Genomic DNA, 14696 nt, shown 5'->3' on the forward strand with positions numbered 1-14696 from the left:
AAAGTAAAAGGATAGAAAAAGACACTCAATGCAATTAGTAACCAAAAGAGAGATGCAGTGGCTATACTGAGACAAAATAGATAGTCAAAAACTGTTCTAAAAGACAAAGACATTACAGATTGATAAAAGAGCCAATTCACCAGAAGACAGAATAATTATAATATACGCACACCAAACATCAAAGCTCCCAAATATATGAAGCAAACACTGACAGAACTGAATGAAGAAATAGACTGTTCTGCAACAAGAGATGGAAACTTCAACACTCCACTTTCAATGGTGAACAGAACAAGACAGAGCAATAAGGAAACAGAAGACTTGAGTAACACTATAAACCAAATAAAACTAACAGACATACAGAGAGGACTCGACCCAACAACAGAATGAACACTTTTCTCAAGTACATATGGAAAATTTTCCAGGACACGCTATATGTTAGGCCACAAAACAAGTGTGAATACATTTTAAAATGACTGAAATAAAACTATCCTTTGTTACAATAGAGTGAAAATAGAAATCAATAACAGAAGGAAAAATGAAAAATTCACAAATATGTGGAAATTAAATAACATATTCCTAAACAACCATGGGTCAAAGAAGACATCACAAGGGAAATTAGACAATACCTTGAAACGAATGTAAACAAAAACAAAATTTACCAAAATGTATGGGATGCAGCAAAAGGCACTGCTAAGAGGTAAATTTATAGCTCTACACACAACAAAAATGAAGACCTCCAACCAACGAACTGTACACATTAGAAGAATAGAAAATGTACAGCACACCAAACCCAAAGTTAGCAAGAGGAAGGAAACAAAGATTAAAACAGATATAAATAAAATAGATAATAGAATAAGAATAGAGAAAAAGCAATGAAACCAAAAGTTTATTCTTTGAAAAAAAAAATCAACAAACTGGCAAATCTTAAGCTACATGACTAGAAAATATACACAGAAGACTCAAATTACTGACGTTAGTAATGAAATTGGACATTACTACCCTACCAATTTTACATAAATAAAAAGGATTGGCCAGGCACAGTGGCTCACGCCTGTAATCCCAACACTTTGGGAGGCAGAGGTGGGTGGATCACAAGGTCAGGAGTTCAAGACCAGCCTGGCCAAGATGGTGAAACTCCAACTCTACTAAAAATACAAAAAAAATTAGCCAGGCATGGTGGCGGGCACCTGTAATCCCAGCTACTCGGGAGGCTGACGCAGAGAATTGTTTGAACTCGGGAGGCAGAAGCTGCAGTAAGCCGAGACTGTGCCACTGCACTCCAGCCTGGGCGACAGAGCAAGACTCTGTCTCAAAATAAATAAATAAATAAATAGGATTTTAAGAGTACTATAAATGACCATATGCCAACAAATTGGATTATCTAGATATAGTGGATAAATCCCTAGAAATAACCTAGCTAGATTAAATTATGAAGAAATAGAAGATCTGAATGTATTTGAAATAAGGATTTGAAGTAGTAATCAAAAACCTCCCAACAAAGTAAACCCCAAGACAAGATAGCTTCATGGGTAAATTCTACCAAACACTTAAAGAAGAACTAACACCAGTCTTTCTCAAAGTCTTCCAAAAACTTGAAGAAGGAGGAACACCTGAAACTCATTCTATGTGACCAGCATTATCCTGATACAAAAGCCAGAGAAAGATACTAGAAAACTATACAGCAATATCCCTTACGAATACCGATACAAGAATCCTCAACAAAATGTGGGTAAAACAAATTTGGCAGTGTAGCAAAAGGATTATACAAGATCACCAAGTGGCATTTATTCTAGGAATGCAAAATGGTTCAAACATATAAAAATCAATTAACGTAGTACACCATATGAACAGAATAAAGGGGAAAAACAAAGATCCTCTCAATTGATGCAGAAAAACATCTGACAAAATTCAACACCCTCCCATCATCAGAAAAAAAAAAAAAATAGAAGGAAACTTAAACTCACCAACATAAGGCCATATATGAAAAACCCACAACTAACATGATACTCAATGATGAATGAAAGATTGAAAGCTTTTCCCCTAAGATCAGGAACAAGACAAATATGCCTGTTTTTACCACTTCTATTCAACGCAGTATTGTGAGCTCTAGCCAGACCAATCAGGCAAGAAAAATAAATAACGCATCCAAATTGGAAAGGAAGAAGCAAAATTTATCTCTGCTATAAGAGACATGACTGTATATGTAGAGAACACTAGAGATTACATAAAATGTAGTTAGAGCTAACAATTCAACATTGCAGGACACAAAATCAACACAAAAATCAACTATGTTTCTACACACTGACAATGAACAATTACGAAAAGAAAATTAAGAAAACGATTCCATTTACAATGGCATCAAAATAATAAAGTACTTAGAAATAAGTTTAACCAAAAAGGCGAAAAAAGCCTTGTACACTGAAAACTACATCCCCCAAAAAATCAAGGAAGACAAGGAAATGGAGAACCATCCCATGTTCATGGATTGGAAGGCTTAATATAAGATGACAATTCTAACTGAAGCTATGTACAGACTCAACGCATTTCTTCTCAAAATCTCAGCGACCTCTTTTGTAAAAACAAAAAAAGTCCATCCTAAAATTAATGTGGAATCTCAAAGGACCCTAAATAGCCAAAACAATCTTAAAAAAGAACAGGCCAGGCATGGTGGCTCACTCCTGTAATCCTAGCACTTTGGGAGGCCGAGGTGGGCAGACTGCCTGAGCTCAGGAGTTCGAGACCACCCTGGGCAACATGGCGAAACCCCGTCTCTACTGAAATACAAAAAAAAATTAACCAGGTGTGGCAGCATGCGCCTATAGTCCCAGCTACTTGGGAGGCTAAAGCAGAATTGCTTGAACCTGGGAGGCAGAGGGTGCAGTGAGCCAAGATCACGCCACTGTACCCTAGCCTGGGGGACAGAGCAAGACTCTATCTCTTAAAAAAAAAAAAGAAGAAGAAGAAGAAGAACAGTGTTAGAGGACTCACATTTCCTGACTTCCAATACTTACTACACAGCTATAGTAATCAAAACAGTGTGGTCTTGGCATAAAGGCAGATATATATATCAAAGGAAGTGAATTAAGAGCCCAGATAAAAACCCTTGCATATACAGTTAACTGATTTTCAACAAGGATGCCAAGACTAATGGCAAAGAACAGTATTTTCAACAAACAGTGCTGGGAAAACTGGATATATCCACACACAAAACAATTAAGTTGGACCCTTACCTTAAACCATCTATAAAAACTAACTCAAGATGGATCAAAGATCTAAATATAAGAGCTAAAACTATAAAACTCATGGAAGAAAATATAGGGGAAAAGCTTCATGACACTGAATTTGGCAATAATTTCTTGGATATGGCAACAAAGAAAAATAAACTAGACCATCAAAATGAAAAACTTTTGTGCAAAGGACACTATCAAGACAGTAAAAAGGCAATCTAAGGAATGGGAGAAAATATTTGTAAATCATAATATCTAATAAGGGATTAATATCCAGGATATATAAATAACTCACTTAACAACTAGAAAAACCCAGTTAAGAAATGGGCACAGGACTTGAATTAACGTTTCTTCAAAGACGATATACAGGTGACCAATCAGCGCAAGAAAAAAATGCTTAACATCACTAATCATTGGGGAAATGCAAAACAAAATCAGGATGAGATACCACTTTATGCACATCAGAATGGCTATTACCAAAAAAACAGAAAAGAACTAGGGCTGGCAAAGATGTGAAGAAACTGGAACCATCGTGCACTGCTGGTGATGATATAAAATGACACAGCCACTGTGCCAAACAGTATAGTGGTTTCTGAAAAAATTGAATTTAGTATTATCATATAACCCAGCAATTCTACTTTTAGGTACATACACCCAGAACAGTTGAAAGCAGGGACTCAAGCAGATATTTGTATACCAATGTTTATTCATTGGTATTTACAATAGCCAAAAGGTGGAAACAACTGACAACATAAACAGATGAGTAAATAAAAGTGGTATGTACATATAATAGAGTATTATTCAGACTTTAAAAGAAATGAGGTCAGGCACAGTGGCTTACGCCTCTAATCCCAGCACTTTGGGAGCCAAGGCAGGAGGATTGCTTGAGCCCAGGAGTTCAAGACCAACCTGGGCAACACAGAGAGACTCCATCTCCACAAGAATTTTAAAAAGAAAAATTCACCAAGTAGGGTGGTACATGCCTGTAGTCCCAGCTACTCGGGAGGTTGCAGTGGGAGGACCACTTGAGCCCAGGAGGTCAAGGCTGCAGTGAGCCACGATAGCACCACTGCACTCCAGTCTGGGCAACAGAGTGAGACCCTGTCTCAAAAGAAAAATCATTAAAAAAAAAAAAAAATCTGATACATACTACAACATGGACAAACCGTAACAATATGTTAAGTGAAATGAGCCAGTCACAAAAGGACAAATACCATATGATTCCACTTATATGAGATAACCAGGATAGTCGTATCCTCAGAGGCAGAAACTAAAATAGAAGTAACCAGGGGCTGGGGGAAGAGGTCATAGGGGTAATTGTTTAGTAGATAGAGAGTTTCAGTTTAGAATGATGAAAAAAGCTCATGAGAGATCAGTGATGGTGGCACAACAATGCGACTGTACTTAATAACACTGAAAGGGTAAAAGAGTACATTTTATTATGTATATCTTACCACGATAAAAAGCCCCGCAAGGTTGTCAATGTTACGTTTAAAAGAGAAGGTATAAATGGGGAGACATTTCAGACATGTATTTACAGAGGGCTTAGAAGAGCTATTCAGCAGATGAGTACCTAATGAACCAGAATTTTGGCAGAGATCCTGGGAGTGAAGTGAACCAAATCACTTGGGAAGTGTGAAGTAATTTCCTCCTCCAAGGAGGTCAGCAGATAGGACATGTGAAGCCAATGTTAAGATTTCTCTGGAGTCTAAGTAAAAGATTATCAAATTGGACAAGTCTGTTCTCAGTGTTTTCCAACAAGGTGCAATTGACATTTTGGACAGAACAACTGCTTCATCCTGTGGGACTCTCCTGCCTGCCATATGGTACTTAACATCCCTGAACTCCAAACCACTTACCAGGGGCATTCCCATCACCCTCATCACGCTAACAATCAAAAAGAAACCCACCCACGTTTGTTACCACGACTACCATGACCCCAGATCACTCAGAGTGAATGAATCCAAAACTGAAATATAAGCGTCCTGGTCTGTTGGCATATGACAAGCTATAAAGCAGTAGCAAGCAACTCTAAATCTCAATCAATGGCTTAAAACCAAAAAAAAAAAACGCTTCTGTCTTGTTTACATTACATGTCCATCACAGGCCAGCCCAAGGCTCTATTCCACACTGTCCTCACACCAGAACCTGGGCTGATAGAGCTACCACTCTGCAGAATGCTGGCAGATGCAGCGGCAGAGGGAATGAGATACAGTAAGTGGTATGCTGGCATTTAAATAATTCACTTAGAAGTGACACACAGTACTTCTCATATTCCACTGGCCAAAGCAAGTCAAATGGCCTTGTCTGCTTCAGGGTCAGGAAAGTGCAACCCTACCACTTACCTGGAAAGAAAAGAACCAGCCCTGATGACTTCCAAACCATGCCTGCAAAGTGCTCTGAAAAGTAGAAGACGCTATGTAAATGTTAATTAAAAGTGTATTGGTAACAGTACTACTTTGCCCTTCCATCCATTCAATGGATATTTATTAAGCATCTAATACGTGCTGGACATCATCTCCTAAGTATCAAATATATGCCAGACACCATGCTAAGAGATCTGATGAAAACTGAGTCGTAAGTGGTAGGGTAAGAGAAATAATCTTTAAAACAATTTCAGTGTGGTATGATAAATGTGATCAGGGAAGTCAGCCCAGGTACTCCAGAAGTTCCCAGGGCAAGCACCTGAGCCAGCGGTGGGGGCAAAGGTCAGGAAGACTTCCAAGAGCAGTAACCTACACAGCTGCAGGATGCAGTCACCCTGGAGAACCTGCTGTAGATGCACATGTGGAAGCATGAATGTTGAAGCTCTGGATGGGGCGTCTCTGCCTTCCACCAAGTCAATGAGACCAACTTGCACAAATTCCCCATAGCCCTAATCCAGTCACTTCCACTAAATGTCCACTGACACATTTATGAGTTTTCTTGGTTTTCTAAGCAGACCAGATGTAAAGAACAGATCTCTGGGACTACTGTCCACTTTCCCCCCAACTAGAACATTCTATGAGATGCTCTAAGTTCAAGGAGACAACATTCTTTCAGTCCAGTTATCATAAGCTTGGTTCTAACCTCAGCAAAAACTGCTTTCTCTCAGCTAATACAGTCCAACAAAACGGGAAATGCCCTAGGAAAACGTGTCAGAGGCTCCTAACCATTGAAAATCAGGCACATTCCCTTTATGACATATTAAATACATTATAAAGAGTGATTAAAAATAGTGCAGACTCCAACACAAGCCATAAGATATACAGTATACTACCCTGAGATATTTACCAAAGTTCTTCTAATAAAGAAAAAAAAATTTTTTTTCAACAGAAAAATATATAAAATACACATCTGGAAACACTACATGGTCACTAAAAATGAAAACTGTAAAGACCTCTAAGCTACTAGGAAAAGTAATGCTGACAGTGCTAAGGAAAGCAGATTCCAACAGCAATCATACTGTAAAGGTTAGACAAAGATGACGGAAACTCTGCAGAAAATGGGGCATGGAGAGTAGGGGAAGCAGAGAAGTGGTTCAGTGCAGCTTACAGTAACATGTTATTGTTTAGCACAATGCAAATTTCACATAAAAGTCATTCCTATGTAAAAGCTTGGTGGATCTTATTCACATTCCCAAACTGACTTTTATAGGCAGTTTATAAAGCATAATCTGGTGCGTTCCTTAAAAAGAACCATGCTAGCTGCTGTTAACTTAACTCCAGCCATTCCAGTTAAAGGGAGGAAGGAACAGGGCAAGTTTCCTGACTCGACAAGGCCCCATGATTCCAGCAGCAAGGGCCAGGCAGAGGCTCTGGGGACAGAATCCTGGCTGAGTAACCTTCCTTACAAATTGCCCTGAGCAAACTAGTCAATTTAGCCTTATCTTTAAAATGCAGATAACACAAACTACTTCACAGAACTACAGTGAGGATTAAATTTGATGACTTTGAAGCACCTAGCACAGCATGACTTTTAAAAGGAAGTGATAGTTTCCATTCCTTGGGGGCAAAAATGGATGGCTCTTAAGGTCTCCTACTCTGCAAACCCAAGGTCCCCCAGGTCCCCATAGCACAGAGCAGGAGCCAGCTAAGCTTTGGCAAAAGCAAAAGAGGAAGGGAGTTCAAGCGTTCAAGCGTGGCCTTCTGGTAGAGTGTGGGGAAAGAAGAGTGTTTTCTGTCTTTGTTCTTCCACCCTACCAATGCCTAGCACATAACAGATGCTCAATTGAGTATGTGATCAGTGGACTAATCAGCAAGCCCTCTGTCCTCAGCTGATGATCAGGAAGGAAAACAGGCAGGAAGCACCATCTATTTATTTGAACTAAAGCTCAGGCCCCTTGCACTGTGAGATGCCGGCAGCTTATTTCTGTGCTGCATACAGGGTGCTAGCATTTACTACTATGGAAGATACATTTTTCTGAGTGTTAACTTCAGTGATATTTACCAAATATGCCTCTGAATGGTCCCATTTCAAAAAAACTCCAGAAAACACTGCTTTTCATAAACAAAAAGAAAACAAAATGGCCCCAGTAATACTTTCTTATCTCTATCCCCACCTACTTCAAGTAGCCTGTATCTATTCTACTTTAGTGAATAAAGCTGAGTCTTTTCTAAAACAAAACTGTATACTGGAGGTAAAAAATTCTAAACCATAACTTTGAGTAAAGGAAAACTCTCAAGAGCGGTTTAAATGTAATATGCCTGGCTTATTCTATTCCAATGATGTTCTAATCTTTTTTATTAATTTACCCTAATGTTCATAATTGTTTTAGGCCACAATTATCTCACTGTTTCCTGGCCTGTGTACCTGATCAGAATCGTTATGATCTCTGAGGTTTTCTCCTGATTTTTGAGAATCCTGCTCTGCTATGGGTGGGGTGGCCAGCAGAACAGAGACAGACCAACTAAGGAGCCTTTTAAATACAGGACTATTAAAGTAGCAAATCATTGTCCTTTCTGTGACCAGCTTCTGGGGCTCCGTGATTACATGTGAAACAACAGGATCAGATGGGAGCATTTTGTAGCTGAGAGACCAATACCAGAAAAATTCCCCTTTACCCCTTCAACAGTATGTTCCTGCCTATTTACAAGAACATTTAGCATCATTTCCTTCTCAAATGGGCCATCCTGTACTCTGGAGCTAGAAGACAGTACGAGGAGAACACTGACATTCAGTGCCTACCAGTTTCTCTCCTAGGGAGCTGCACTGTTGACAGCTCTTAGTAAGAGATCACACCCTTGCCTTTACGAGGTATTTCTGTCATTTTATATAAAAGCACAAAGACACAGTGGTCAGCACAGGACTACAGCCTGTGGAAAGCATAATCACTGTCAGAGGACATCAAATCCAACACACTGGTGGGATGGCAGGAAAGCAGACTTGAAAGGAGTTCAGAGTAAATGAGTCTCCTTGTTTGCTTGTTACTCATAACATTAGGCCTAAGCTGCTTTGCTGAAACACTTAGCTCTGTGCTTTCCAAGCCATAGAAATTATACTTACTCCAATGTGTGAGACTAAAACTCACTGCACACTGAGCTGAATGACATTCGATGTGCAGCAATGCCACTTCAGGCGGTTCATTACGTTGCTTTATTCATAAGGCTGGGAGACAGGATGGAACCACACGAATTTAACATCTTGCTGTGCCTGAAATGTTCATTAAGTGCTCTTATCTGCAGTCACCTGCCCACCCGATAGAACCACTCTCCACTAATTTAGAGACAATAATCTGTGCACATTTAAATTACGATGAACAGGAACATTTCCACTGGAAAAATCATCACACATCTTGATTTGCACTGCCAATTAGGTCTTTAGAAAAGGAAAAAAAAAAAAACAAAAAACCCCTGATCATCTTACATATAGTAATTTGCCTTAATTGGTGCATAATGGATCGGATATAATTTGTGGGTAACCCCTACATGATAAATAGTTTATTTAACATTTTAGAACTACCAAAAATTAGCCTCATTATATGGCAGTAAACGTTCACTTCCAACTATACATTCTGGGACTTCTGAGTTTCCTAAGCATGAATTATTAATATCAGTGGTGGAAGTACAAAGGACTCTCCAGCCTAACAACAGGAGTGATACATTCCAGAAACATTTTCTGATTACATTCACAAGGAGCTCAGGATAAATTTCAGATACATTTCCTGATTAAACTCACAAGGAGCTCAAATCTCCATCCAGAGGGTTTGTTTTTTGTTTTGTTTTGTTTTGAGTCCTGTAGCAGCAGAAACTCCTAGAAGGTTAGGACGCTGGCCGGGAGTGGTGGCTCACGCCTGTAATCCCAGCACTTTGGGAGGCCGAGGCGGGTGGACCACCTAAGGTCAGCAGTTCAAGACCAGCCTGGACAACATTGTGAAACCCTGTCTCTACTTAAAAAAAAAAAAAAAAAAAAAAAAAAAAACAAATATAAATAATTGGGCGCGGTGGCGGGCGCCTGTAATCTCAGCTACTCGGGAGGCTGAGGCAGGAAAACTGCTTGAACCTGGGAGGCGGAGGTTGCAGTGAGCGCCATTACACTCCACCCTGGACAAGAGCGAAACTCCGTCTCAAAAAAATAAAAAAAAAATTGGATGCTAATTTTTTACGGTATTAAAATTAGCACGGTAATTAAATGTTTTACGGTATTAAAATTAGCACGGTAAAAGCTAGTGGCAAAAAATAAAAAATAAAAAATCGAACCCTGTCTCATTCCCTAGGCTTTACTGTTTGTTTCCCTTGCTTTTCAGAGTTTCTCTCACAGGGAGGCATTTTAAAAATATTCTCAGAAACATCAACAACAGATTTTTCTCAAACGACCATTTTCAGGAAGGCTTCAGAAACTACTAAAAGGCCAAAGCTACCGTTAGTGGCTCGGTCTTTGCCGCCAGACTCGGGCAGGTGACAGCGGCTTGGGCTCGGGCACCTGGCACTCAGCGCCTTCCAATGCTGGCGGCCCCGCCTCCCCTTCTCCCCGGCCAGGCACGCAGGTGGAGGAAAGTAAACACCAGTCGGAGGCAAAGTGGAAGCAGTGAGTCTAGCGACTCTCACAAAAACAAGTGGAAAAAAAAAAAAAACAATCCTCGCACAAAGCATCTCTGTACTCACAAGCAGAGGCGTGGCTGCTTGTTTCCCTTTTTAAAGGTTGCATTTTTAGTTCTTTTGAAAAATGTTTTTATTGCTTACTTCTAAGTAAACATTTATCTCCATTACGATAACGTAGAGTAAAGCTCTTTTAAGAGGTAAAAAGAGAAAACTGAAGTCACGTTCACATTCCCACCACTCACAGAAACGTTTGGAGGAACTTACTCAACTGTTTGCTAATGAGTTTTAAAGGATAGTTAGGCCCTTAACGCGTAATTGGGGTCGTGCTGTGCATATGATTTGGGATCTTGCAGCTTGTTTAACTTGGCCCAATGACGTTACCATTTCCCCCAAATGGTTACTAATTCCTTGAGAACGTTTACAAAAGTTCTAGAATAAACACTAAAGTTACTCTTTTTAAACTCCATTATCCAAGTTGGACTGGTCTGGCGATCGACTATTAAAAAAAATAATACAACTTTCTTAAGCTTCCTGATCTCTGTGCCAATTCCCGGAGAAAGTGTGGGGAGTGCACAAAAAAGCCCCTCCCCCGTCTCAGGAGGGCTGCAAACGCAAGCGCTGCGCCCCGCTAGCTCCCCGCCTGCACCCCTGGCAGCCACCCGAGACTGAGCAGAGCGCCAGGCTGAGCGCAGTTCTGTGCTGGGGCGACCGGGCTCTGTGGTCCGCGTGGCACAAACGTGACCCACCGCGCACACCTGCAGGGCGCGCCCACTCCGGCACTCACTCGGCTGGGCGCGCCAGATTCCCAGCAGAGCAGCCAAGGGCCACGTTTCCAGCCCAAGGCCAGCAGGACCGAGTCGCAAAGGGAAGTCAAACTGTCGGTGCTTCCGGACGGCGGCGGACGGCCAGACCCTCACCTGGTAGCGAGTCGCCAACTCCATGCTTCCTGACGGGGCGCCAGTCTCCTCCCAGCACGCGGCCACGGGAGCCCGGACTCGCCACGGCCCGGCGCACCAAGAACGCCCCGCACCCGAGCAGCCAGCGCGCAGCGCCCGGAGCACAGGCGGGCCCCGGGAGGGGCGCACTCGGCGCTCGGGACAGGGGGAGCGCGTCGCGCTGCCCGCTCGGTGCCGCCTCACTGGGCCTCGTGGCTCCGACCACCGTCCCAACTTCGCGGCCACTGACCTTGTCTTCGCAGGCGGCGCGAGAGGGGGCTGCAGTTGGGGGTGGCATGAGCAGTTACCAGTGTTAGGGTGCCGGGTTCCCCCCTGTAGCGGAGGGAGGGAGTGGAGCCGTCCGGCGGGGTTTAGCGCGGGAGAAATGAGGGGGCTGTCCCGGCGCAGCCTCCAGCTGGCACGCGCGCAGGATACTTGGCAGGGTTTATTCCAGGTCATGCCCTAGGGCTCGAGCTTCTGCTGCAACCCCTGTCTCTGATCCAGGAAAATATTGTAGGGCGGTTTTGGGGCTTGTTTTGTTTTGTTGTTGTAAAGGGGCAGCGTTCTCTTTGGGAGGATTCCGTCTCCCAAAACATTTGCTACAGGGTTCACTTTGCAAAACGGGCAACCCAGGTTTCTTTACCAGGGCCCCGGTGGACACTGCAAATCCGCCTGAAACTTTAAACGGCCATTACACAGTAGGCCTCCACACCCACCAAACAGAGTTTGTAGAGGTCAGGAATGCTGATTAATTTAGCAGAATTGACCCCGGCACCTACTAAGCATCAGGCACTGGGTTAGTCCTAGGAACAGAAGGGTGAACAAAAACAGGCCCCTGCTCTGTTGGAGTTTACAGCCTGAGAGCCAGTTACCAACCTAATTGCATTATTCTAAATAAATACAACAATGATGCAAATAAGCGTAATAATAACAATGATGTAAATTTTATAAATTAGATTTATAATTAATATTTGATACCACTAGCAATGACAAATGTAATGATGATGCAAATAAATGTCAATTTGGAGCGATGATGCCATGAGAAAAAAGGCAAGTGGTATTATGGTGGTGTAAAATAGGGAGACAATCTGGGAGAGGTAAGGGAATACTTCTTAGAGCTCAGGTATGAAGAGTGAGGAATTAAGTTTGTGGAAATTGTGCGAGACTTGAAGTAGAGAGTGGGGAGAATAGTAAATGAAGTTGTCCTGAAATCACAGCAGGTTTGCTGGACAGTGTCGAACGCCTATTTAGAACCGTGGTCATGGGTTTACAATAGAGCATCCTGTATGCATAGGACCTTCTGCAGCCCCTCTCAACTGCTTAGGATCTGACGTTCATCTTTATTGAGTGAGTGAATGAAATTTGCTAAACATTTACTCAAGCTTTAAGAGAAAACATGGAAAAGGTTTATTTCCTTTGGTTAGTTCAGCAAACAACATGTGTTATGTGCTCTCATGTTCCAGCCCTCAGTGTTCTTACTTCCTGGTAGTAGTAAGACCAATACAACATTGTCTAACTTAAAATGTTTTATTTTTATTGGATAATGTTAATTATTCATTGTAGCTACTTCATTTTTATTATGCTTTAGAGTTTTCCTTCACATGCAGTATCTCTTTGAATCCTCTCAATATCCTTCCAGATTCTTATTGTCCACATTTTTAAAATAAGGAAACAGAATCTAAGAAAATACATTTAAGAGATCCCTGCCACCCTGCCACTAAGTGACAGCAGCAGACTGCCAAACTGAAAACCATTCCTTATTCCTCCAGATCCAACATTCTTTCCCTTTCTTGTAGTTTTTCCCTTTGGCTGCCAGGAAGCTTACAGTGAAAATTAATTCAATCAGAGCTCTTCTTCCTTGTTTTGTGGGGGCTTTTTTTGTTTTTTGTTTTTTGGGGTTTTTTTTAAGATAATTGCTTCCTCAGGAACTGCTGATCTTATTTGCACTCCTTTTCGTTGTAGGTTAAATCAAATCCATTTTGGAAAAGGGAGCACAAATTTGAAGCAGGTCAGATTTTGCAAAGCACTTGAAGCAGCGTAGCCTAGCTACTTCTGTATCAGGAAACCTATAAGCTGTTGAGCCTGTCTCTTCAGAAATTTGCTATAACCAGCCCTAAGTCCAGATGACAACCCGGACATTTTCTTCCTGGGCTTAGCAAAGCCTGTGCACCCTTGATGGTATTTAGTAATTGGTTATATAGTGCTGGGTTTTGTTTTGTTTTGGTCAGGCTTTGGGAAAATCCCTAAGGAACCAGAGGATTTTAACATCACACTGCAGTAATACTTTCTAATAATTATTATTGATAGGGTTCACAGGATGTGAGCACTGGGTTTCCTCATGGCACTGCAAGAATGAGTGTCCCTTCCCAGATGCAACAGTGTACGTATTGCAACAGAGAAAAAGAAGACATAATGTTTGCAACTTCCTTTAAGAAGTCTGTCAGAAATCTATGCTTGATTGCTTTTTAAATGTTTCTATGAGAGAGTAAAAACTTGGTCCCCAGTACCTTGAACAAGGTAAGAAATTCGTGATTAGAAGGCAAAGGAGTTAATAATGCCACACTAAAATATGCTGCTCTGGCATATTCACTATTTTAAGTTAAAAGCACTTAAAAGGAAAAAAAAAAAAAAACAGGTACAAGAAGATCACTCTGAACTTAATGTTGTTTCTTAAAAGCAGGCGATAAAATTCCCCTGTGAAAGATGTCCTCCCTACACAAGAAGGAAAGCCACATGCTTATCAAAGACAGGAAACTGAAGCTGAGGGAAATCTGTACAAACAAACCTTGTTAAACTAACCCTTATCTTCTTAGACACTTCTCCATCCAATTAACTACACTAGCCCATGCCCTTTTGCCTTACTGCATTTTCAGTTTACTACTCTGTGCAATTCACTATATAAATGTCCAACTTGAACTTCATCCTGGGGTCTTCATTTCCCTAAGAAGGCACCCATGCCACATAAAACTTCGATTAAACAAATCTATATGCTTTTATCTTGTTCATCTATTTTATGTCAGTTTAATCCTCAGACCCAGCCAGGACTCAAAAGGATGGAGATGAAGTTTTACTCGTAACCCTACAAAGCCATTATTTAACCTCATTAAATGATGTGAGAGAGCTGTGATTGGATGTCAACCCTGGCCCACAATTTTTGCTTTGTAAAAGGAACCCAAACGTCTCTCCTCTATCTGAAGTAGTATCTCTGCCTTCCCCACAGACCTTAGTTGTGGGCAAACTCCCTAGTCCTCCCCACATAACAGAAAATCATGCTGGTTTGGTGCTCTGGACAACTCACCAGAGAATCTACCTTCTGCAGAGAGCTGGAAACAGCATGAGCAACTGAGAGGTAATTTCATTAGGTCTGCCTCCCCTGCTTGCTTTTGGTCATTTGCCTCTTGATGTTGTATCCTTTTCTCATGAAGTTGAAGACTGCAGTTGCTGAACACCGGGCCACTGAACACTGAAACTTAACCCTCACTGGCTACTTTATAGATAATATTCATAGGTCACCA

General features: G+C 41.4%; 1 protein-coding gene across 7 annotated transcripts in view; it reads right to left on the bottom strand.

Annotated features, from left to right (window-relative positions):
* Window positions 1-11294, bottom strand: part of LOC105475672 (cell division cycle associated 7 like) — a 45083-nt gene extending 33789 nt beyond the window's left edge. For all 7 annotated transcript variants that reach the window (XM_011731137.3, XM_011731136.3, XM_011731135.3 and 4 more), the window contains exon 1: window positions 11164-11294. In XM_011731137.3, the coding sequence (XP_011729439.1) occupies window positions 11164-11187 (24 nt within the window). In that variant the 5' untranslated portion in view covers window positions 11188-11294. The remainder of the gene's footprint in view (window positions 1-11163) is intronic.
* Between the last annotated feature and the right edge of the window lie 3402 nt (window positions 11295-14696).

This window comes from Macaca nemestrina, chromosome 4 (assembly GCF_043159975.1).
Source record: "Macaca nemestrina isolate mMacNem1 chromosome 4, mMacNem.hap1, whole genome shotgun sequence".
Lineage (NCBI taxonomy): Eukaryota > Metazoa > Chordata > Mammalia > Primates > Cercopithecidae > Macaca > Macaca nemestrina.